The 24,282-nt window shown below is 37.8% G+C and overlaps 2 protein-coding genes and 2 pseudogenes across 3 annotated transcripts; 1 reads left to right on the top strand and 3 right to left on the bottom strand.

Moving 5' to 3' along the window:
* Positions 1-5,400: 5,400 nt before the first annotated feature.
* LOC131774713 (uncharacterized) lies at positions 5,401-7,086 on the bottom strand. Its single transcript, XM_059090774.2, has one exon. It carries the CDS (start codon positions 7,084-7,086, stop codon positions 5,401-5,403), a length of 1,686 nt encoding a protein of 561 aa, XP_058946757.2.
* Positions 7,087-7,250: 164 nt separating this feature from the next.
* LOC131774712 (uncharacterized) lies at positions 7,251-8,187 on the bottom strand (annotated as a pseudogene).
* Positions 8,188-8,363: 176 nt separating this feature from the next.
* On the top strand, positions 8,364-23,199 carry LOC131793076 (solute carrier family 25 member 32-like; annotated as a pseudogene).
* Positions 13,297-18,398, bottom strand: LOC136280924 (uromodulin-like). Of its 2 annotated transcripts, none has more exons than XM_066166777.1 (6): positions 18,343-18,398; positions 16,521-16,844; positions 16,082-16,231; positions 15,844-15,966; positions 14,833-14,952; positions 13,297-14,425 (listed from the first exon to the last, which is right to left on the bottom strand). In XM_066166777.1, exons 2-6 carry the CDS (start codon positions 16,831-16,833, stop codon positions 14,055-14,057), a joined length of 1,077 nt encoding a protein of 358 aa, XP_066022874.1. In that variant the 5' UTR covers positions 16,834-16,844; positions 18,343-18,398; the 3' UTR covers positions 13,297-14,054. The 2 variants fall into 2 exon arrangements, with proteins under 2 accessions (XP_066022874.1, XP_066022873.1); XM_066166776.1 differs by lacking the exon at positions 18,343-18,398 and adding an exon at positions 17,390-17,471.
* Positions 23,200-24,282: the final 1,083 nt, after the last annotated feature.

Raw genomic sequence — 24,282 nt, 5'->3', positions numbered from 1 at the left:
TTAGGGTAAAATAAAACAGGTGGTTTTCTTAGAATTTTCATCAGCTTTAAGACAAAAACAACGTTAGAGGAACCTTTATATGATGAAATAAAACGCACGCACCTCATAGGGCAGAAAAATAACACTGTTTTCCCTTCACAATTCATGGGCGTCCTGCTTTCTTAAATATGAGTGAAAGAACCCCCAAACGTGTTTAATTATATTCCGTTTTTTTTGTTTTTTGTTTTCATTTTGGAACGTAATAACAAATGCATGTTTGCGACATCATCCAAAATCAAGAGTGGCTTTGCATATCGCGACAACTTTGGAAAACTTTGATTTAAAAGCGATCACGGTTTTGATAAGAAAAAAAAATGACATAAGTACTGTAATTTCATTCATTTTCCTTTTCTCTTTTGTTATTCTAGATTCTACAATCCACCACGGCTGTATGCGTTTGAAATACTATTTCAAAAACGAGTGTAAGGTTTCATCAGGGTTTCCAAGCACGAAAAAACTGATGGAAGCATTGTTTTCGAGTGCTTGAAAACCCTGATGAAACCTGATGCACAATTATTTAAATAGCGTCTCAATCGCGCCTCAGGAATAAAAGAAAATGGAAATATTCACGAATTTTTCACACGTTGTCGGAAAGTTTGTTGTTACGAAAAAATGCACTGTTATGGTGGTTTGTCTAAGAGTAACTTGTGCTTCCAGCTTACTTAACGCAGGTGTGGAAGAGAGGCTAATTAAGGACTAGTTTGATCAGCGGTGAAACGCTTTATTTAAGTATGAAAAGATTAGTGTGGTTAAGTCTGCTGAGGTTTTTGAGGTGTTGGCGCCTAAATGCAGCACTAGAAATGAATAAATGACTAAAGGTACTGTTGAAATTGGCAATTCGAAAAGTTCTTGTGATCAGTTTATGATAGCGCGCCCTTTCAATGTTTCACCGGGGTTTCAAACCACATACAAACCACACGTGGCGAAATTGGCGTGTCTTGCCTGGATGATCACCTTAAGAGGAATTTTTTGAATTTGAGAAGTTGTATTCTAAAGTATTAGAAGGTGTTGGCAATATTTGACTCTCCAAATGTGGAAGACAACTTCTCATTCCTGAGTAATTCTCGAGATTCATGGTACTATCTCTCCTATATTGGAAGCTTTAAATAAATTTTTAAATGTCATAACAAGCAAAAAGATTCTTTAGTTCAATCTGGGGTTTATAAGCCGCAATAATTCTCAAAAACGAAACAAGAGAAAAAAACACCTTCTTCTTTTTATATGTTAACGAAAGCAGTAACTCTTGCAAGAAATGGTCTAACAATGAACAGGCAAATATTTGCCATAGCCCCCGCACTTACCAACTTCACAAAGAATCGATTATCATCTCTTAAGGGCTGTTAAGCTAAAACATGTCGAATGTCTCTGTTACAAACAGCTGCTCTTAACAAATATAGCATGATTTGCCAGAGGTAAGAACTACACCTTGCGTCAAACACCACATACAACTCGACAGTCAATCAAAGAAATGCCATTGTTAACAAGTTTTTCTTCCTGTTTATTCCTCAATATTAAAAATAGCCTACTCTCCTAAGTCACAAAACCGTCTTTTATCTGTTGAACATGATCATTTCTTTTTTATGTAGAAATATAACAATGTAAACCCGGAGAGTTTCTGAAGCTGGGCATTTTCATTTCAGACTCGCGTACACCTTGGCTTCCTTTCTTCAGGAAAATATCGTGCTTTTTTCCAGACACATGAAAATGTTGGCTTCAAAACAGCAATAATTAGGCAGAAAACACGGAAATTTCTCCTATGTAATAAAAGCAAAATGTTTCATTGTTCACGGAAAGACGCCCCGTGGACGCAAATCACAACCGACTGAGAACAACAGTGCGGCTTGAAGATAATTAGGTCCTTAAGATTCCACTTCTCAAAGCAGAAAATAAGTACGATCGGTCAAGCAATTTGAACTTTATTCTCTTACTATTTATTCCCAAAATCAATTTTTTGACTTTTTTGACTCAGATATCAAAAAGTGAGAGAAAAGTTTTCTCGAATCATTTATCCAAAGTGAACCTCATGACTCTGTTCTTGCCGAAACTTACATGAGCGCTATCGATAGCTTTTTTTTTTAATGTATAGGTCAGTCTTAAACATCACTCCTACAGAATAAAGCAAGTTCCCGCACGACATTTAGCCCATTTATTTTCCTTTTGATTTCTTTCAAGGCACCGCAAAACCTCAAAACTGTCGAGGGAACCAAAGTGGAATTCGACCTTCATCGTGTTCAAACAAATACACAGGCCTTCTATGGATGGCAATCACAGGTGATATTTTAGTCAGAATCCTTAGGGCTACTGTATTAAAAAATGTCCATATGGAAATATCGAAATATCGATCGATAAAAATTTAGTCATTTTTTGAAACTGTGAGATTTTGGAAAAAAAAAAACAGAAACAGCACCTATAACCAGCGAGAAAATAAAACGGTGCACCTTATAGGTCTTCTAAATCTAAGCTGATATTAGAGAAAATATTCAGTTTTCGTTTCTTTTCTAAATTCTGCGGCTGTGAGAATTTACTAGAATGACATCGACTTGTTTTTTTTGTTTCCCACTATGACTTTAAGTCAGATTATAAACTGGCATATTGATGTATTCCCACTTTGCGCAAAATTGAAGATAGAAAAGTGTTCCAAAACTTTCCGCCGTAGAAAGTTGTAGAAAGTCAATAAAAAGAAATTCCATTTGAACCTCTTCATTCTCTGCCCAGTATTTCAAAATTTAAAGGTTTTCTATCGCCTGTGAAGAATATTATTGCCATATTCACATCGATTATGCTTCATTGCGAACGTGAAATTCGAGATATAATACAGAGCAGTTCCAATGTGAATTATCAAGTCTTTTTTGGACAGATTGTTAAAAAAAAAGTGATGTAAAGCTCATGTTTTAAATCCGTCGATTTAAAAAAAATAATTGCATTTAACACCCATATAGAAAGATACAATGACATAGGTATGGCACTTTTTTGGTACGCGGCTGTGATTAAAAAATGATGATATAGCAAATGGTAATCGCACACATAACAATCAAATTAGCAGCCACATAGGTTCCCTTCTAAAAAAATGCAAATATAAAACCTTTCTCTAAACATTTTAAGTATTTCACTGAATTCTTTATTTTCCAAGAGTGATAAGAGTGGTATAAATTCTTTTTTTTTTAAATTTTGATGTATTGCCATACAGACAGAAAAACTTTTTTCATTAAAAGAGTTGTGAGTGATTAACCTGTGTCTATGTGCTTGGATGGAACATGAACTATGCCCATATTATTTTATTTTACTTGACCAGGGTTACATGCCAGGTCCTTTTGGCGTATCAGACGGAGCACTGCAATTGATGGCCTGTGAGTAGCTGAAAAAAGGTAACAGTCAATATTTTGGAACACCAATCAACAAGAAACTGATGAATACTGTCTGCACGTGTCTGTATAGTTGATTGTACATGTCCTAAAGCTCACAAATTCAACTGAGTTAGCAAAGCAGAAACTCTTGATCTTAAACCTTGACAAAGGAAATAAGTCACGTGCTAGGCAACGTATAATCAATAACAAGATAGAATTTCATTTCAGGCCTATTTATCAATTTTTTGGTGTGTAACTTTCGCATTTTAGTGCGTTATATGTATGTTGAATCTTCAAATTGTCTTGAAACTTAAAAGAAAATTGTTCTTTAAAAATTCACTGAAAATCGGTAGCTAAAATTGTTTGTTTAGGTGTTATTTGATTTTCGTGTTAACTTGTAATTTCGTCAGTCGCCGGCATCTTCTGTTGCTTCACACAGGAAAAACACACGCGACGAAACGTAATGATCAATTTTGTCCTCAATCTCACGCCATAACAGAAAAAGCTTTTGAACATCTGTAAACTCCGAGCGCTTCGCAGTAAGTGATATTTTCAATGAATCTTCGGATTGTTTTCAAGTTCAAGGATTGTAAATGACAATTTTATGAAAAACGAAGGTTGTTCTGTTATTTCAGTGTGAATCCTTGTATGCCTGCCAGTCGCTGGCGCCGCTTGTTAAAACTAAAACGAAAAAAAAAACTCTTTTAAGATTATCATTGGCTTCTTTTTCACTCCACCACTATTCTTAGCAACAAAGGTCGCCATTTCGTCTGTTTATTGCTCGCCAAAAGCTATCAAATGCACTCAAAAGCCTAAAATCTGAAAAAGGTTTACAGGAATTGGCCAATCGAGCGAGCGAGCGAGCGAGCGAATGCCATTCCCCACATCGTATCTATAATTCGCTCCTTCGCATGCGCACAATTCACGAGTTAAAAATGAGTATTTGGGGATCCAATTTCATGGATTTCGAAATTGGAAGTGTTTACACAATTACCGCCGACCCACCGTGAAAATTCCTTAACTTCGATACCGCCTTATAGAGATTTCATTCAATAACCCAAGCTAATTCCCAGTTATGTTTTAGATGTATGTCTAAATGTAAGTAAGCTGCCAAGTTCCCAGATTCATTGTCATAGGGAGTTTGCCTGTAATAGGCTGCAACTAAATAAACACAACAAACATGTGGTAATGAGTACTGGTTAACAGTAACAAATGTCTTGTAACAATCCTATGTGTGGAGGTTCTCCAATAGGAGTTGTCCATAAGCTTTACTTGATGTGACGATGGGTTTCCTGTAGAATCTCCCAAAGGTTGTCGCATTCGACCAGCCTGCGTTATCCATGATTGTAGACAATGGAACCTTACACTTTGGTGCTATGTCCCTTAAAGACTGAGGTATCTATTCCTGACTTTTCAAGAACCGTTTTTAGCCATCGAGAAGTCGTGTCAGTTGAAACTGGCTTGTGAGGCTTTTGGAAACTCACTAGCAGCTGGTCACTCCCTTTCCTAAGGTGACTTGTCCTTTTGACATATTCAGATAAGCAGACGATAGGGCACAGACGGTTGTCTGGTGAGTAGGCTGTGAATGTTAAGTCTGACACATGCTTTCCTGGCCGAGAGGTCTTCAAAAGTTTGTTGATGATGAATACACAGCTATCGTCCTTCAATACCATATTGCTAACAGAAAGCAAATGCAGTGTCTGACACCTCTGCCCTGATAACAAAGCTAAAAGCATTGTCGTTTTGAAGGTGAGATCCTTCAAAGTTAAGCTCGGAGGTGGGTGAAGGTTTTACAAGTAAGCCAGGACAGTGTTGACATCCCAAATGTTGTTGTATTTAGGGAGCGAAGGTTTCAATTCAAACACGCCTTTGAGGAAACGACACACCATGGGGTGGGTACCAAACGACATATTGTTAGCCAATGTAACAATAGATGAGATGGTACTCCTCGCAGTGTTAATAGCACTGTATCCTATGCCAGAGTCATAGAGTTCAGCAAGAAAATTGATTCCCTCCTCTACAGGGGGACAAATGGGATCAATGCTCCTTGTACTACAGTAGCGTCTCCATTTCTCAAGGTAAGTAGCATATTGCTTTCTAGTGCCTGACCGCCAGGAGTGTTCCATGACTGTGGTAGCTGTTGTCGAAAGGCCTTTGCCGTTGAGGTATCTCCGGACAAGTGACACAGAATCAGGCACAGTTTCTTGTGAAGTGGATGAGGTTCCTGTGGGCTGCTGGGTAGGAACAGAGTGTCTCTGTCCTTTGGAAGCTGTACTGGTGGTTGTATTAACATCTGCATTAACTTGGGCCACCACGGTTGAGTTGGCCATTTTGGAACAAGTAGAAGCCCTGTTGCCTTCTCCTCTTGAATCTTTTGAAGAACTCTTGTTATCAGGCTAAATGGTGGAAAAGCATAAAATAAGTAATGTTGCCAAGACATGTGAAAAGCATTGATGGCAAAAGCTTCTGGGTCTGCTCTATAAGAGACATAGGGCGTGATCTGGCAATTGATCCTAGACGCAAATAGGTCGATGTTAGGGGTAACATTGAGCTTGGTACAAGCCCTTGCAAAGAGAGTTTTCTTTAAGCACCATTCAGTACACCTCCTAAATGTACGCGACTCTTTGTCTGCCTTTACATTTTCACACCCTGGTATACGAGCCATAGTCAGCCATATATCGTGCTTAATGCACCAATCCCATATGTCTTTAGTTAGCTTGTTTAGCTTAGGGGAGTGGCTTGTACCCATCTGGTTAATAGTTGATTCAGTGGTAGTATTATCGACCATGACCTTAACATGTTTGCCATGAGTCAAAGTACTGAATGATTTTAAGGCAAAGAATACAGCTAACATTTCGAGAAAATTGATGTGCTCCTTAGCCTCTTCAACAGTCCAAAGTCCCCCAGTTGAAGAATCATTGGTTGCTGCACCCCACCCCTGTTTTGAGGCATCAGAAGTAATGGTAATATCTACTTCTCCTCGATTTATCGGGTTGGATGCAGTCTCGATTGATTCAATCCACCACTTAAGCTCTTCACCTGCTTGGCTGGATATGCACATTGTGGCATCAAAGTTCCATTTGCTAGCATTAAGAGCTATAGTTTTATCTCGTTCTAAATAGCGGTAGTGAAGGGGTCCATAGGCAACACCAGGAAAGCTAGATACTATAAGCCCAAGGACCTTGGCTACATCCCTAATAGTAGGCTTTTTACAGTGCAACATAACAGTAGCTGCCTGTTTTAGCTTAACAGCCTTATCAGGTGTAAGGTAGACTTGCATGTTAACTGAGTCTAGAGTAAAACCCAGAAATACCAGTTTTTGAGTTGGGATGAACACCGACTTCTCAGGGTGTACCACAAATCCCAAACTGTCTAATAATTTTACCGTGTCAACCACATTTTTTGCACAATCATCCCAGACTCTCCCCATCAACCAGGAGTCATCTATGTAACCTGACAATAAGTGGCCAAGCTGTCGAAGGGTGGCAAAGACTGGTTTCATTAGCTTGGTAAATTTCCTAGGGCAAAAGACCAACCCATTGGGAAAACATGTAAACTGAAATAACATGTTGTTCCACTCAAATTTGAGGTACTTCTGGTGTGGCTTTGCAATAGGGACCAAATAGTAAGCATCTTTTAAATCGATTGACTCCATGTAACAATGTGGGGTCATGAGCCTAATTGCTGTCCAGACCGAGTCCATTTTAAAATGTTGGTATTCAACATGCTGGTTAAAGCTTTTCAAATTTAAGATCATTCGAGATGATCCATCTTTCACAAAAATAGGCGAAATATATTCTCCACTTTCATGTTGAGTGGGTACAATGACACCTTTGTCAAGCAATTTTTTAATTTCAGCTTCAATAACTAGTGAGTCACTGATGTTGAATGTTTTCCTTTTGGAAACCAAGTTTTTTGTGGGCTGTGTGGAAAATTCAATGTACTGACCCCTAACACAGTTAAGGACTTCCGAGTCGGAAGTTAGTTCTTCCGTTCTGTTGTCGGAAGAAGGGTTTTTGAAGTGGCTTCGAGTTCCACTGACGGCCTTTGGCTAAAACAGGCTTGCTTCGCCGATCAAATTTTTGGTAGTTTCGGGAAGGGTCTCCCTTCGAGTTTTTGTGGCGATTCCCAACTGCTGTGGAGCTTACTCTGTTGGATGCTCGTATATTATTCAGCTGGGTTTGCAGGTCGTTTCCAAACAGCTGAGCTGTTACAGGAACATGGGAAGCACACAGACCAGCATAATCTTTGTTCAGATGCGGTTTGAGCGACTCCCTGCGACGGTGGGACAGGTCGATATGTGCGTGCCCTAGGAGAGCGACCGCATCGGTGTTCACTTTGACAAGTTTCTGAATGTCAGAGTCTGACTTCGGCTGCTTCGAATTCTTCATTCCTAGCAGCATCCCAATGGATTTGCACATTGCAGCACCAGCTGTGGCAATCGTTTTCTGGATTGAGCTGGACCTGAGGTCCTGCTGTTTCACTGAGTGGCTCAGTTTATCCCAGATTTCAGGATTAACCCGCGGTGTTGTGAGAGTCTCACAGTTCGCCGGGCGTAAATACTTCGCCGACTTATCCTTTAGTTTCGAGTCTGGCAATTTCTTGGACCACAGGTTGTTGATAAAGCTCGCCAGTTGTTTCTCAATAGCCGGACCTGAGTCGTCTGCATTGAGAAAATCCTCTGCGATTTCTGACAACAATGGGTCATTGCTGCCATCGTTTTGCTCAAGTGGAGCACGTGGTTTATCCTTGGAAGTTTCAGTGCCACAAAGGACCTGCAAGTCTGCGTCAGAGTCTTCTCCATCGTGCTCTGAACCATCGGAGGCACTCATTTCGTCTCTGGAACAGTGTGTACGCCGTTTAGGGTCGATTTGTTCGTCTGAGTGGCTGGAGTGAAGACGCTTCAGCGACTGCTGCACGGCGATCATCGAGTCTGCCATTGCTCCGAGGTTTCTGTTCACATTTTGCATCATACTAAACATGGGATCCGGGTGGACATTAGTTGGAGTCTTTTCTTTAGGGTCCGTTTCAACGGTTAAGAGTTCGTCCTCCGCCTCAGTGGAAAGTATTTGATCATGTTCGTCCACCATAATCCAAGCACTGGAAAAATACACGACCGACCGCTCTGGAATTACGCGCGCAACTGATCGCTCGGGCTACTCGCACATATCTCACGTGACTCACTAGTGAGTAGGACTGGTGTCGAAATAGAATTAGAATGAAGTCAATTTGGAGTTATACCACACGTGCAATATTGCCGTCGAAAATCAATAACAAAACGGAGTTTTGTTATCCATAAAACCTATTCCTCATTTTTGAATAATTTCTGCTTAGTGAGTTTCGCTTTTGCTCTAAAAGAATCTTTTAGTAAAAGAAGAACAGTGATTCTGTTGAAATAAAGTGTCCAAATTTCTCCGTGCGACTTTGTTTGCGAACGAGAGAAGTTGATGAATGCAAATTTCACGTAAATGATTTGCCAATTTTGTGACTCCGACCACAAAAACTGATGTTCTAATTTTTCTAAAAAATAAAAAGCTTTTGGCGGGAACAATCCACATCAGGTATCTTATTTACCTAAAGCTATTTATGGACTAAAAACGAAAGAAAGCGATTTTTCAACTCTTGCCACGAAATTAAGATTTTGGTCGACATTTCCTGACCGTCGCTCTTAAGTTGTATCACGTTGACTTACTTTCCAACGATAAAAGTCCATCTATTTGCTAATTAGTATGACGAATTAACTTTTTGGTGGTTTGTGCCAGGTTACCTAACAAACCAAATATGGGTGGTCAAAACTCGCTTATGTCTCTAGTATTCTGATTCCCTTGCTGAAAAAACACAAACACCTCAGTACAAATGAATTTTTGGTAAGATATTTGTTTGCAAAGATGAATGACACCTTTTTACCTAAGAGAGAGAAAAGAAAAGTGAACCATTTACACCCTTCCATCAGTATGTGTTTCCCCCGTACTGTTCTTGATACATTTCAGAAATGCAACTTACAAGGACAATGTAGTTAAAAATCAAGAGCTCTTTCAAGTTTGTGATCATTTCTTTAGTTTTTTTTAAGCCTAACGTTGGTTCAGCAGTGAATAATAAATTGTTTGATACTTTTCTCAATCATAATTTCACTGTGAACTGGAATCAAGGTGGTGGGGCATGTAATTGTGCTCACCAATTCCTCACTTACATGAAATCCAGATGCATGCCTTATTTTGTACTCCTTGATCCTTACAGATGCTCCGTTAAAGTCGTGGAGACATGAGGAGTTGAGAGGTTTATACAAGGTAACCTTAATATGTATCTGTTGACAGCTTTTTGATTGATTGATCAAGTTAAAAATTGAGATTATTTTGACTGTGTCTGCTGGTCTTGTGGTGAAGTATGCAGGGTATTGGTCTCTAATAAAGTCAATCAAATCCAAGAAGTCACGAGTGGTGTGTACCGCTCCATGTGTACCTTAATAACTTGAGCTTAAGTACAAAAAAAATAATGGAATAAAATGTAGTATAATAGAGGAATTATTAAATATATATATAGTCTTTAGTTCTTAAATGAACATGGGAGATTCAATAGTGGAAGTGTAAAAGTGTTCTTATGGAGCACAATTTTGAAAACTGTACACCAATACATTGGGCCTATTTTTTTAAGTGACTCATTGTTTGGTACTCTGATTGCAGAGAACTTTAGGTATCTTACAGATGTAGGTCTGCATGATGCAATCACAATTATGTCTTTGATATTCCCTTTTGAGACTTAATGTAAAACATTTTAATATTGTAGTTAGTATGTTTTGGTTGCTGCATATGCACTAAGCCAACAGTGGTTTTCAAACCTCCTTAAAAAAAGGAGGAAAAAAAACAATCAAACAGAGAAAAAGTGAAGGAAAGAGCAAAAACAAAAGAGAAGCACAAACATCAGTCTTAGAGTTAAGACCTCGCTATCTTTGCCTAGCTTAGAGTTTACCTGAGTTTATGTGTTTGGATGGAACATGAAGTTTGCTCATATCATTATATTTTATTTGACCAGGGTTACGTTCCAGGTATTTTTGGCGTATCACACGTAGCACTGCAATTCATGGCCTATGAGGAGCTGAAGAAAGGCTACAGTCAATATTTTGGAACACCAATCAACAAGAAGCTGGTGAATACTGTCTGCACGTGTCTGTATAGTTGATTGTATACGTGTTAAAGCTCACAAATTCAACCGAGTTAGCAAACAAGAAACTCTTGATCTTAATCCTTGACATACAAAACATGTAAAATGCTTTTACTCTGATCATGTTAATAGCTTAGGGTGGATGACTGAAGTGTTGTCATTTACTGGAACGAAACTTTACTCTCAACTCCCCTCTCCACCAAGAAGGATTGATAAGAATCAACCCTTTGCCCCCCCCCCTCCCCCCCCCCCAAGATTGACTGACATCTAACTTCTCCTTACAATATCACCTCTGAATCACACATGGAGGTCATGAGAATAGAGGAAATATTCAGCCACCGAAAAAGTTTTTGACTGTTTAAGAAATTCTCCTTGTCAGTATCTTTGGAAATGTACAGAGAACAGTATGGAGAATATGGATACTGATGTTAGGGTGTAAAGGGTCAACACGAACACATGTAGTGGCCAGTGGCGAATGTAAAGGGAGAACACGAGAGAGGGAAGGGTGGAAGAAGTTTTTGGCTTCTCATCTTGAGTAGTAGTCCTCCGTGACGAGCTTCAGCATTTTGAAGTTACAACTGACGTCCAAAAGACAACCTCTATTACCTTTGTTGTACATGTGGCTGGTAGGAAGCACAGGACGAAATCACATGTTTCCGTATTTCTGAAACGTGGCGGAAACATGCAACTCCATGTTTCCGTTATGTTTACGTAAAAGTGGTCCGGTTCCGTTGTATACGCAGCAACGGAAACACGAGAAAACGTCACGAAACCGGTAACGGAAACACAGGTTATCCGTCGTGTATCCGGAACGGTTTAACATGTTTCTGCTACGTTTCCGTTTACAGATTCTTGCAATTTCGTCCTGTGAAGGTACTAATAGGATGACGTTTATTTTTCTGTAACCGTGGGTTATCTTGGGAATCACTCTGAAGTGCTGAAAATATAGTAGTTATTTTTTTTTTTTAATATAAAGTGTTTTTCTCTCTAATTTATGTTTTGCTAACTTTCATTTTCTCCATAGAGTTCAACTGAGTACCTTGTAATGGCTTCACTGTCGAAAATTTTCGTCGCAACAGCGACATATCCTTATCAAGTGGTTAGAGAAAGACTTCAGGTTAGAATGGGAGATTCATTAGCAAATTATTAACCTTTTGAAATCGATTTCGTTTTACTTTTGTATGCTATTATCTTGAAATAAACTTGTAGTTTAAGGTTTTTTTTAGTTTTCAGGCCGGTGATCTCATCGGTTGGTTTACTGGACTCCAGGTTGATGTGGGCTGTGCTCGAGCCTCGAGCCTCAACTAGGTCATTGTAGCGGTTCCTTGGGAAAAGATTCGTTAGCCCCACACATCCCCCTTCCCAGTGGTTCAAATGGGCACCAACAAAAGGCCAGGGAAACCCTACAATGTGGATAAATATCGATTTTCACGAGGGAGAGTAGCTTTCACCCTCTTTCACTCTTTCCATTTCTCTTAAGAAACACGGATCCAAGATGGTTATGGGAACGCACGGCGCGAAAGTTTTGATCCTGTGCCCATAACAATAGCTAAAACCAATTGAATAGATCTGGTGCTGTCTCTAAGCAAGCCTCTTTTGTTAAATCAGTATTTACTGTTTCCTGCTTTTATTTATTGTTCATGAATTTACTCTTCTAAAGAATCAGTACACAATGGTGGAATACAAAGGCGCGTTGGATGTGATTAGTAAGACTTTCAGGTAAGTTGGAACTTGATATGAGAACTTGAAGTTTTCGATACGTCACAGACTAGCTTTCCATCTTTAGATTCAAACCCTCTACATTAAAGAGAGATACATGTTGTGCCCGTTTGAAACAATTTGACAAAGAACTGGACCAAAATTGGCGGAGATCTTAAACCAGCTTGTTTGAGTACCGGATCCAATTTTCGGTTTTCTGTTTTTTTTTTTTTTCAAACTTCGGAAATCCAGCAAAGAAGTGCTGTAGAAGAAACCCTGAAACTGTAATCTATGTAAACACAGTCATTGTTGATCTTCCTGTGTATTGTATGATTGATTGTTGTTGATTTTGTTTCTTTTTAGAGTAACGCCAGCACGTGCACTTACATTTGTGGTGTACGAAAACGTTATTCACTTCCTTCTGCCGAACAGATGACATCGAAAGGATAAATGAGCAATATTACAGCACGTGGTTTTATTACCAGGCTTTATTCAGCAACAGTTCCGACGGAATCATTCATGGAAAAAACATATTAACCGTGCGTAGTTAACCGCCCAGTTTGTTTACACATTTTATCGGTAACTTCATTTACAAGCGGCATGTGAATAAGATTTTTTTTTCAGAGCAATTTATGTACAACAATGCAAGAGGTATCCACTACTATTCTCAGGTCCTAAGGATAACAATGATTTCTCCCATTGTTCTTTTATGAAGACCCCCCTTCACCGCGAGAAACTGTGATTTTGATTTCAAATCTAACATTCCTGCAAAATATTTTTGTTGATGTACCTAAATGGTGTAGAAAGTTATATACAACTTGTGTTTACCTAAGCTACTCTAAATGCTTGTTTTTAACACATCGCAGTTCTGAATACCTTTCTTTTAGTGTGTTAGTGTTGTAGGCAAACATTAAACGTAGTAAAACAGGTTAACTTTTAAAAGCTACATGCAGCTTTTAAACTTAATAATACACATGCAAGTTGCACTCGCCCTACGGCTTCATGCAATTTGGTTAGTCGTTTAAAATTTTCTCGTTCTGTTTTGTCCCAAATTGCACTTGAAACGCGTGATTACCTAAATAAAATTATTTTAACAAATTTCGTCCGGAATGAATGAAGTGCCCGTGCTCTTAGTTAAGAAAGCTGTATAGGGACACTTTGAAGCCATTGCGTAAAGATCTTTAACTTGGATTCAAAATAAGCGTGAGATGTAAGCGATCCATTAATTTCAAATGTATTCTGGTCGATTCGGACACATTTGATACACGGTTGTGCAGGCTAAACCATTGAATTTTGCTTACTATGTGTCTGGAAATTGGTTTAACGTTTCAAAATACTGTCACTATTATTACGTTAACTTTATGTCATTGTTATAGGACATAAGATCTTGACTTTCACTTTTTTTTTCTACGTCTATAACGAGAGATAGAGCCTGCTTGTATTCTAATGACCTTCGCTAAAATTAAACATGGTCTATAATTACAGCAATAGAAGGATGAAAAAAACGAAAAAAAAATCGATTATACATAAATAAAAGGATAAAACCTTAAGCATGAGAGTTTGTGTCTTGCAGATTTTACTTGAAAATTATACTGAAGATCCTTCGGGCAACTCTCTTCGATGACAGAGGCTATCTGATGAGAATTATCATTGTAATGAAATAAATACCTGTCTGCCACCAAAGTTAAAATCTGCAGATAATGTTTACGATAGAGAAGAAAGGTTAACCACGTCACATCTTTAAAACCTTATGAACATGTACCTACAGTTCAATTTATGAATCCGCTTACTAAGCCAAGTATATTTGCTTCATATTCAGTCTGTACCACAGTAGCGTGAGGCACAACCCTGTGGCTGAAAAAGATTGTAGATGAAGTAGGATCCGCAGTTTTTTACAGAAATCTCTACACTATGTTGGCAACCGTCGTGACGATCACTAAAGCAGACCGTCCTGAAAACTTCACCATCTTCTGCTGTAGGATGAGCTCCATAGAACCAGCCAGACCAATCTGTACCACATCTGTTTGCTGGCACACGCGTTGTTGGCATTTTTGTTCCTGCAGCTTCCACAAAACGATACCATCCCTCAGAAAGTGAGTTGTCACACAACTCTGCTCCGATAGGTGTTACGTAACTTATCTTTCTATTGGCATCACTCAGGTTATTATATTGATAGCAAGGATCGACTGCGAAGTGAAATGAAAATCGTTAAAGGGCTAAGGTTCTTTAAATCAATGTTTCAAGATATTTTCTAACGTCTTATAATTGTGGCAGCTTGCCAATCAGTGGCGAGACCTGTACTGTACAAGAACAGCGACTGTGCATTAATTAAGGGTCAAGTAGTACATGTGTAGGATATCATCACTCCAAGAGGCTAAAAAAAGTGATATTAGAGATCCAAATAAATTCAGCAGAATCCGAATTTGAGCTCCTTCTTTCTCAGACAGCGCATTAAAGGATAGCTTTAGGCAGACTTAAGGCACAACCAGCATCGTTTACATGCGACAAACTAATAATATGGCCGATAGTGGACACCTCAGCAACCTTATACCTTACAGTATTCTAAGTATTATAGCATAGAGATTATATTCACCTTCGCAGTTTTTACCATTTCCATTATATCCAGGCTGGCATTCACAAACATAGGATCCGTTGGTGTTCGTGCAGATAGCATTCACGTGACAAGAGTGATTTCCTTTACATTCGTCAATATCTGAGAAACCATATATATATTTGCACTTTATTATATATGTCTGCCACTTTAAAATGGACGGACTCTCAGTCGTGAAATTCCTTTGATAATTTTAAATAATGAAAACAAATTTTCCTCTTCTTTGTGTTTCTCTAATTAATCATTTGAAGTGTAAACTATATATCATTACGAATATTTCAATTTATTAAGGTGACGGCTCTGAAACAACTGGCGTTTTCCTGCGGCTGCCACAAAAAGACACCATCCCTCGGGGAGTAAGTCGTTACAAAGCACTGGACTAAATTGGGGTGTGTCGTAACTGCTCTTTCCATTGACATCACCCAGGTTTTGTTAATTATAACATGGTTCGGCTAGTAAATTAAATAAACACTCCAAAGAGATTGTAGAATCAAGATAACATTTTTTGTTGTTTACATTTTTTTCACACAATCAGTTCGACAACATCGAGAAAGGAATTGTGTTTTACAAGAAAAATTATGCACTAAGTTAATTATAAAGAAGAATTTGCGTTGCACAGTTATGGTGCTCAGAGGAACTGAAATGAAATGGTAGCATTATAAAGAACTATGTTTCCTCTTACTTTAATTACCCATCAATTAAAGCCTGAGTTGTTTGTACCTCAACTAGATGCTACCATATGCGTTTAAGACATTTGTGAGCCTCAGCTCCCACACAACGATATCAGCCCAGAGGTATTCGGTAGTAACACAATTATTTTCCAGGAGAGTGTCATAACTCTCTGTTTATAAGCATTATCAAGTTATTTATTATCATACGCGAATTAGCTTGCATAAGTTAAATATTAAGTTTTATTAATCAAATTTGCTAATGTAAAGAGAAACAGTTAAGGTAAAGGATTCTGAGAGTTCGGCATGTCTGTAACTATTTTACCTGAACACGAGCGTCCATCCCCAGTAAATCCTTCTTTGCAGGTGCAATTATAAAACCCAACAGTATTGGAGCAGTTCGCATTTTCGTCACATACGTCATTGCTGCCTTTACATTCATCGATGTCTATTTGAAAATTAATTGAAAAAATCACTGAGACAAGGTGAAAACATTTCACTGAAGGCCAGGGCAAAGGTAGACCAAACGCTGCGTAAATTCTGTTCTTGGTATACTGACTTACCTTCCAAAATCATGTCGCAGTAAGCCAACTTTGAGCTCCCGACATTAGTTGGATCCAACCAGTAATTTTTACTGATGCTGTCTTTACCTTCACTTAATTTTATCTCTTGGCACGACGGCGCTGGTAATTCAGGAATAGATCCTAAGGGGGCTAATATATAGACATGACTTCATTAATGGTTTAAGGGTAATAGAAGTTGAAAAACAGATTAGATCTGAAAATATGTTTGTCCGGGCAAGATAAACATGGAATAACAATAATTAAGAGTTGAGAAGTTTAGCTGATATCAATGTATGTATGGAAGGCGAATTTTGCTTTAAGACACTGACGCTACTTAGTAGCAAAGCAATCGGACATTAGCTCATGGAAAGTAGCGAAGTCTTACTAGGAACTCACTGAGAAAGATTTGTAGGTAAAAGAAACTAAACCGGATACATACTTCTACCACTAATGCGTCCCATGTAAAAGCGTAAACCATCTGGCTGGAAATTTTCGGGCCTTGCTTCCTTGGTTCGGGTATTTAATTCACAGGACTTTTCCCCAATTACATAATTGTAGCTTTGACATATCGTCTCCCTCTCGCAGGTGACATCGCACACGTGAGGAGCTGTTACTGGGACCTTTTTAAAGACGAATCCTTTGAGAGCCATACCGGGTACGCTTACTCCTGTCTTGCACGAATTTCTAGCAATAGCGAGGTCTTTGAAATACAACGAGGCCAGGATGATAAAGAAGCTTGAATTCCACGCCATCACCACCGATGCTGAAATTGGATGGTATATATTATTTAGGAATATGCTTTAGACGTTTTTTCTAGCCTATAAATTTAACGCAAACCAAACCAAACAAGTACACAAACAAAAATGCCCTTAAAAAAAATAGACGGAGGGAGAAACTAACGGAAGAGAAATGAAGGAATCCATTCTGAGTCGGCTGCAAGTCAACAACAAGTCTACCAAATGTGTTACTGTTTACTGTTTACTGTTTTTTACTTTACTTAAAAGGCCAGTTGAACTGCGGCAAATCTTTGATCTCGATTTTATTGAAAACGTTAAACACGGAAGAACTCTAATTTGTTCTTTAGCGGTAAAAAAATTGTCTTGTCGTTGGTTGCGTTGGTAAAATATGATTGCTCGCTCCTTTAAATTCCTCAATAAAATGTTTTGCATCATATCTTGGAGCTCAAACGCTTGCAATTTTTTCTTTAATGTTTCAACACACGGATGAAGCACGTTCAAGTTTACCGTTTTATTAGCACAGAAAACAACACTATTTCTCATCTTAATGATAACTAAGAATTTCACTTACCCTGAAAAGGAATAACGAATGATAAACACGCAATTATTCCTTAGAGCCCCGCACTCACCAACGTCAGGGAGACTTGGTTATCGGCTCTCAGAAACTTTTAAGCCTAAAAGGTATATAATTCACCTCTGCTCAAGAACAAGTGCCCTCAAACATTTCAGAATGGTGTATTTACATTCATAAGAAAAGCCCTCCAGAAGTTGCATCCGCGCTTTGCGTCAAATTATTGCCAAGTGGCTTCGTTTCTCGATGCACAGCCTTCGTGCACTGAAACTTGAGTCCGAGATAAGAACACCTGTGCGACTTGAAAATATTAATTCCTGAAGATTCCACTACTCAAAGCAGAAGAGAAGTACGATTGGTCAAGTCTTTTGAATTTTTTTTCTCTTACTATTTATTCCCAAAAAAATTTTTTTTGACTGAGTTATCAACAGTTGAGAGAAAAGTTGTTTCGAATCATTTATTCAAAATGAACCTCATGATTCCGTTCTTGCCGAAACTTATATCAACGCTATCAATTGTTTGTTTAAATTGCTTATGTTAGTCTTAGAGACTACTTCAACCCTCTATACATAGAGAATAAAGTAAGTTCCCGCACGACATTTGCTACAATTTGTTTTCGTTTGATCTTTTCTAAGGCACCACAAAAAATCTCAAAACCGTCGAGGGAAAGTAGAAACAAAGTAGAACTCGACCATCATCGTGTTAAAACAAATACACCGGCCCCTATGGATGGCATTCATAGGTGATAACTGAAAACTAAATCCTAAAAGGTAGCCGTAGTTAGTTTGCCGTCAAATATTTACCAAACCCTATTTTGGGATTTAAGTCAAACTTATTTTATGTAACTCTAGAGCTGATAAATATAAGAAATGCGGTCCTCAAAAACCTGATTGCTACCGAGTTAAAAATGCTGTCTTTCATCAAGGTATTATAACTATGATTACGATACCAACCGTTTGTTTTAAGCCGATGTATGATAATTAACGTTAAAAAAGAACTTCATCGTTTCTGTTTTGGCTCCTCGCAAGTGTTGAATTCAACAAGATCCGGGCCGGATGTTACAGTGTTTTAATCGTTCTGTTTGCGATGTTTGCCGACCAATAGCGAAGATACTCGTTTCATTAATTTTAAATGAAAACTAATCGGCATATATTATTAGCTTTCAGGCACGAATTAAGGTTTGATAAATTTTAACTACAAACATACGAGAGCTACTTTCAAACAGCTCCTGTCATCTTTTCATTATCCATTGCCTAACTAAAGAAACTCATCCATAAGCTAAGGAAAACATAATTAACCTTGAGGAACGTCAAACTGTCCGTTCCAAGTAAAGCAAATATTGATTGTGTGGCATGCAGTTAGTTGGTTCATAGTAAACAAGATTCCATTATTCGAGAACGACATAAAAACTTGAGAGCAGAGATAAAGCTACAATTCGAATTTAGGTTCAGGATTAGGCCATGTAAATTGCAGAAATATTCTACGGAAATGCAAACAAACTTACGAAATTCCAGAAAAATTTGAAAATTCTTACTCAGCCCGATATTACCAATTGGGCGACTGTGAAGTTTATTTAAGTTAATGGCGCTGCAAAAATGACAGGTTCTTTTTTGTCATCTAACGTGTTCAAGTTCTTTTTATCTGTGCGTTACTTAAATTTATGATGTAAACTGCTCCTAAATTATACCACTGATGAATTTCTCGCGTGTCTTCCAACCCCTTCGTCACCACAATATGATATTGTATCGTATAGTTTGTTTTAAAATGAAAGACTTGACAAGTCCTAAAAGCTATTAATAACCATCATTTAACTACAAAACTTTTATACTAAAAGAGGCTCGCTCTCTCTGGGTTGCTTGTTTGCTTTTTTTTTTTTTTTTTTTTTTTAACACGGCGTCGCTCACTCTTTTTAACATCGTTTAAATGTGACATGCGGCTGAACAATAGAAGGGAACTTTTCAAAAAAATTTATTTGAAATGACAGAATTGAGTTAGAACTGTGTGATCCTAATATCCTGTAAGAAATCTTTCAACTGAATTTGAATTTTAGACCATGAACAGGTGGTCTAAATTCTGAAATTTCAAACCTCTCAGTCTAACGTTGGCGCTTTTCCATGGACGAGCTTTTCTTCGCAGTATTTACATTCTTGTTTTATTTTTACTGCTAACAACTACAGATATTGGAAAAAAGTGTGATAAAAGAATTGTGAAACTATTTCGAAAAAAGCGTCTGAGACATGGTGTTTGTCTCAGTCAAGAGACTCGAAGTATGAAGCGTACTCGTTTAGCGTCACTCTCAGGGTCCTGTTCACAGTTCGAGATGTTATCGGATGTTAATTGACTTGATACCCGATAGCCTTTCCATATTTGTCCTAGTGCGCTGATTAATTCTAAACAAATAGATAATGATTTGGCGAGTAAATGATTGTGTTGCGTTATTTTTGGGATTATGTTGGGGAAGGTTTTGGTGGTTTGGGTTAGGTAATCTAAGTGCAATAGTCATTTATTTTTACTCATTATCATTTGTGGAGATGTCAGGTGTCTTGATTTTGATAGAAGGTAATGAGCTCTCAGCCTAGAGCAAAGTCACTCTCATTTCACCAGTAGGGCTCAAAGTAAAGCTCAAGACAATCTCTGGGCCTAGAATACCTACTGGTTGGCAATTCATCTCTATAACAACAATACTGTAACATGTTAAAGAAAAGGTGTGCGATTGAAAAAGTAATCGGTATCTAAAGGTATTTTCATCTCGTTGGTTTGGCGGAGGCGAAGAAAATCCATATGTTTGACTGGACAGAACTCGGCGGTGAACTGAGCCAAGCTCCTTGGACAACACAGCCAAACTCTCTTATTAACTTCCTTTGATCAAGTGTACGATTTAGGAGTGAAGTTTAACCAAATTTTTTGCCATTCCTGAGATAATTTAGCCTACTTATTGGGCATTTTGATATGTGTCTGATCTCTTTTCACTGCGATTTTCTTTTAAAATCTCAGGCACGATGGAGTGAGAGGATTTTAGAAAGGATTGATTCCCAGTGTCTTGAAGTAAGATTCAATGTAAGGGATAATTTTGGTGTTACAAGTAGGTTTGACGATATGTGAAATTCCGATATTTCTTTGAACACGATCCCTGTATATTTTTTGTTGTTTTCCAAAGTATGTACAATCGCATGTACGGAGCATGTGCAGTCGCATTCGTGGTATGCGGAAACAATATCCACTTCTTTCTTCCAAACAGATGACATCGAGAGGATTAATAATTTAATGAGACTACCATGCAGTAGAAGAAAATGGGTAGAATTGCAGCTCATGGTTTTATTACCAAGTTTTATTTTGCAACAGTTCTGACCATTCCAACCACCATAAAATAAAAAGAACACAATTATGCAAATGTTACGTAGTTAACTGCCTCGTGCGTTTCTATCACTGACTTCATTCACCAGAGGTTTGTGATTATTAAACACTTTTCACAGCATTTTATACACAACAATCCAAATTGATATCCATCACTTTTCTTAGCTCTTAAAGATAACAATGATCTCTTCCATTGCTCTTTTATAGGGAACTTCTCTCTCCTCCCCCCTCCCCCCACCCTGTTGATTGCATCTCTATGCGCATACCCTAATTACTAACAAAGGAGTTATTAATATTAACTTCTCCCTATAATATCCTTACGTTATCCAGAAATCTGGTGATGAGAATACTCAAACTTATCTTGATCTTACACCAAATTCTCATCACATATTTACAAAGAAATGTCCAGGAACTAGAGGGAGAGTTAGCAGTCAGATCTTGGTGGTTAAAGAGTAAATGAATCAAACCAGTATGCTAAAGATCCTTATTAATGTTAGCTGAGAACTTGTTTTTAACTTGTACTCTGTATAGTACTTGCACTCATTCAGCCTTTCTGCCTTATGGAATGTGTTCTTTTTATCACTAGGAACTAGGCACATTGTCAGTAAAAAATTCCAACATGGGTGGTTAATACTTGCTTATGTCTTCAGTACGCAATTACAGAGTTAAAATAAATGTATTCAGACTTAAATTTTTACAGGTGCATTTTTCATGTGCATGGAAAATGCAGAAGTGGGAGTATACTTGGAAATCACAATTTGAAAACTTTATACCCCGCAAACCTAATTCAGCCCAATTTAACCCTTTAACTTCCAAGGTCTGTTTATTTATTCTCCTCTCTCATGGTTACACATTTCTTTGTAAATTAGTTAGGGGAATTTGGTTCTATCTGATAAGTTTGAGTATCATCGTCACCTTTTTGTTGGATAATGTATAGATGTTTCAAAGAGAAGTTACATGTTAATCACCTCTGGGAGTGAAGGCTTAAGGCCTCACCAGCTTGGCATAGCTCAAATAATGGCATTTAACTCCCACATGGAAAGATACAATGACGCAGATATAGCACATTTATGGAAAGTGGCTGCAATCACAAAATAATAATATACTCTATAGTAAATGGTAATTACACACAAAGCAATCAGATTAGCAGCCATGGGTTTCCATCTCAAGATTTATAGTGCGCTTAATTCTTTATTTCCCAAGATTGATCATGGTATAAATTCTCCTTACCATTTTTATGTATTGCTAAGCAGACAGGAAACTCTAATTTAAATGAAAGGAATTAACCTGAGTTTTACTGTTTGGATGGAACACGAAGTTTGCTCATATCATTTTATTTTACTTGATCAGGGTTACGTTTCGGCGTATCACATGGAGCACTGCAATTCATGGCTTATAAGGAGCTGAAGAAAGGCTACAGTCAATATTTTGGAACACCAATCAACAAGAAGCTGGTGAATACTGTCTGCGCGTGTCTGTATAGCTGATTATATGCGTTTTAAAGTTCACAGATTCAACTGAGTTAGCAAACCAGATCTTAAAACTGGACAAACAAGAGCATGTAAAGTGCTTTGACTCTGATGACATTCATAGTTTAGGCTGGATGATTGAAGTGTTGTAATTTGTTGGAAAACAACTTTACTCTCAACTCCCTTCTCCACCCAGAAGGATTGATAAGAATCAAACCTTCCCCCCTCCCTAATATTGACTCACATCTAACTTCTCCTTACAATATCACTTCAGAATCACTCATGGAGGTCATGAGAATAAAGGAAGTAATCAGCAAGAAAAGAAGCTCTTGATTGTTAAAGAAATTTTTCAAGTGGTTAGATCAAAACTTCAGGTTAGGATAGGAGATTCATTAGCAAATTATTAACCTGTAATAACCTTTCCAGTTTCAAATCCATCTACATTAAATGGAGGTACATTTATTACCTGTTTGAAACAATCTGAAAGAGAACTAGACCGAAATTGGCGGAGAACTGAGTCCAGCTTGTTCAAGGACTGGATTCAGTTTTTGGATTGACTTCCATTTATGGCTAAGTGATCAAGTCCACATTTTCATGAAATAGGTATTTTCTTCTTTTCCTGGTTTCCTCTCACCGTGTGTTCTTTTCAAAATCTTAGGCATGAAGGAGTAAGAGGATTTTACAAAGGATTAATTCCCAGTGTCCTCAGGTAAGGTAGAATGTTAAGGATAAAACTGATGATACAAGGAGATTGGGAGATCAGTTTTATGTGTTAGACCACTGTGTGTATTTAAGAATTGGCCAAGAGGGCTTAGTGGGCTCCCATCTTTAATTTTAGGGGGCGGTTTAATTTGTAAAGAAAAGGTTCTTAAGAGATGGGGTACCCCAATAAGGTGCTTGAAGTTATTTGTACATTCTAGTGTGATAGAAACTGGGGAGAAGAAAGAGGCGACAGAAACATTCAGAGGCTATAGAATTGGAAGTTAGTTTTATACAATAGATATCATATCATTGTTTTTGTCAGGTATATGTTCGAATACTGCAGATAATTAAGATACTTATCCTTATCACAAGTTTTTGTGCTCCATCTGATGTGTTTGCGGTTTTCTATTTTTTTTCCGAATTTCGGAAATCTAACTAAGGAGTGCTGTAGAAGATATCTAGAAACAGTAATCTCTGTGAACACTTTCATTGTTGGTTTTACTGTATTTTGCTTGTTGGATTTTTTTATTTTTAGAGTAACGCCGTTATTCACTTCCTTCAAGATGACATCGAAAGGATAAATAACACAATCCAGCGATGGGAGACCACGGCAAAATTCCCGCTCGTGGTTTTATTACCAAGCTTTATTCAGCAACAGCTCTGACTGTTTCCAAATATGGAAAAAATATGTTAACCGTTAACCGCCCAGTGCGTTTACACTTTTTATGAGTCATTTCATTCACTAACGGAATATGAATATGAATATGAATATGAATTTTTCTCAGAGCATTTTATACACAACAATGCAAGAGGTATACATCACTATTCTTAGCTCTTAAAGATACAATGATTTATCCCTCTGTTCTTTTACGAACTTCTCCCCACAAACCCCCCCCTCCCCCTCTGTGGGTAGCAAATTAATGTAAATCCCTTTGCACTAACAACAAAATGCCTTTTTGCAAGTTTTTTTTTATAATTACTGTTTATTTAATAATAATTGACAATTGAATTCTAACATTACTTGTGGGAAAATTATTTGCAATTTAATCATGGAAAATGTTCAATATTAAGTTAATTGTGACAGTTCCAAAGAAAACTATCTTACTCTCCTTTTGCTATTCGTTACGTTACGATCTTTTACAATAAGTTTCTCCATTTATTATTGAATCTTGGTAATGTAAAGTTAAAACCAGTTTTGATTGATTGCTTTTTTTTTTGCCTCACTGGGTTCTGGTTTCATGCATTTGCCCAAACATTTCCTTGTTGTTGTTGTTATTTTTCCCTGGTTATTGATTTTTAGTCCACTAGAAAATGGAGAAGGCTAATCTTTCGCAATTGCTATCAAATGAATTTGAAGATTCTTTGACA

Source organism: Pocillopora verrucosa, chromosome 5, assembly GCF_036669915.1.
Source record: "Pocillopora verrucosa isolate sample1 chromosome 5, ASM3666991v2, whole genome shotgun sequence".
Classification (NCBI taxonomy): Eukaryota; Metazoa; Cnidaria; class Anthozoa; order Scleractinia; family Pocilloporidae; genus Pocillopora; species Pocillopora verrucosa.
Note: the sequence above shows the minus strand (reverse complement) of the source record. Positions and strands in the feature narration are given on the sequence as shown.

Coding starts and splice junctions, on each gene's coding strand:
- LOC131774713 (XM_059090774.2), bottom strand. CDS start 7,086: ATGGACTCGGTCTGGACAGCAATTAGGCTCATGACCCCACATTGTTAC.
- LOC136280924 (XM_066166777.1), bottom strand. CDS start 16,833: ATGGCGTGGAATTCAAGCTTCTTTATCATCCTGGCCTCGTTGTATTTC. Junction 14,953..15,843: donor GGATGGACGCTCGTGTTCAG/GTAAAATAGTTA, acceptor ATGGTTTCTCAG/ATATTGACGAATGTAAAGGA. Junction 14,426..14,832: donor AAATGGTAAAAACTGCGAAG/GTGAATATAATC, acceptor TTCACTTCGCAG/TCGATCCTTGCTATCAATAT.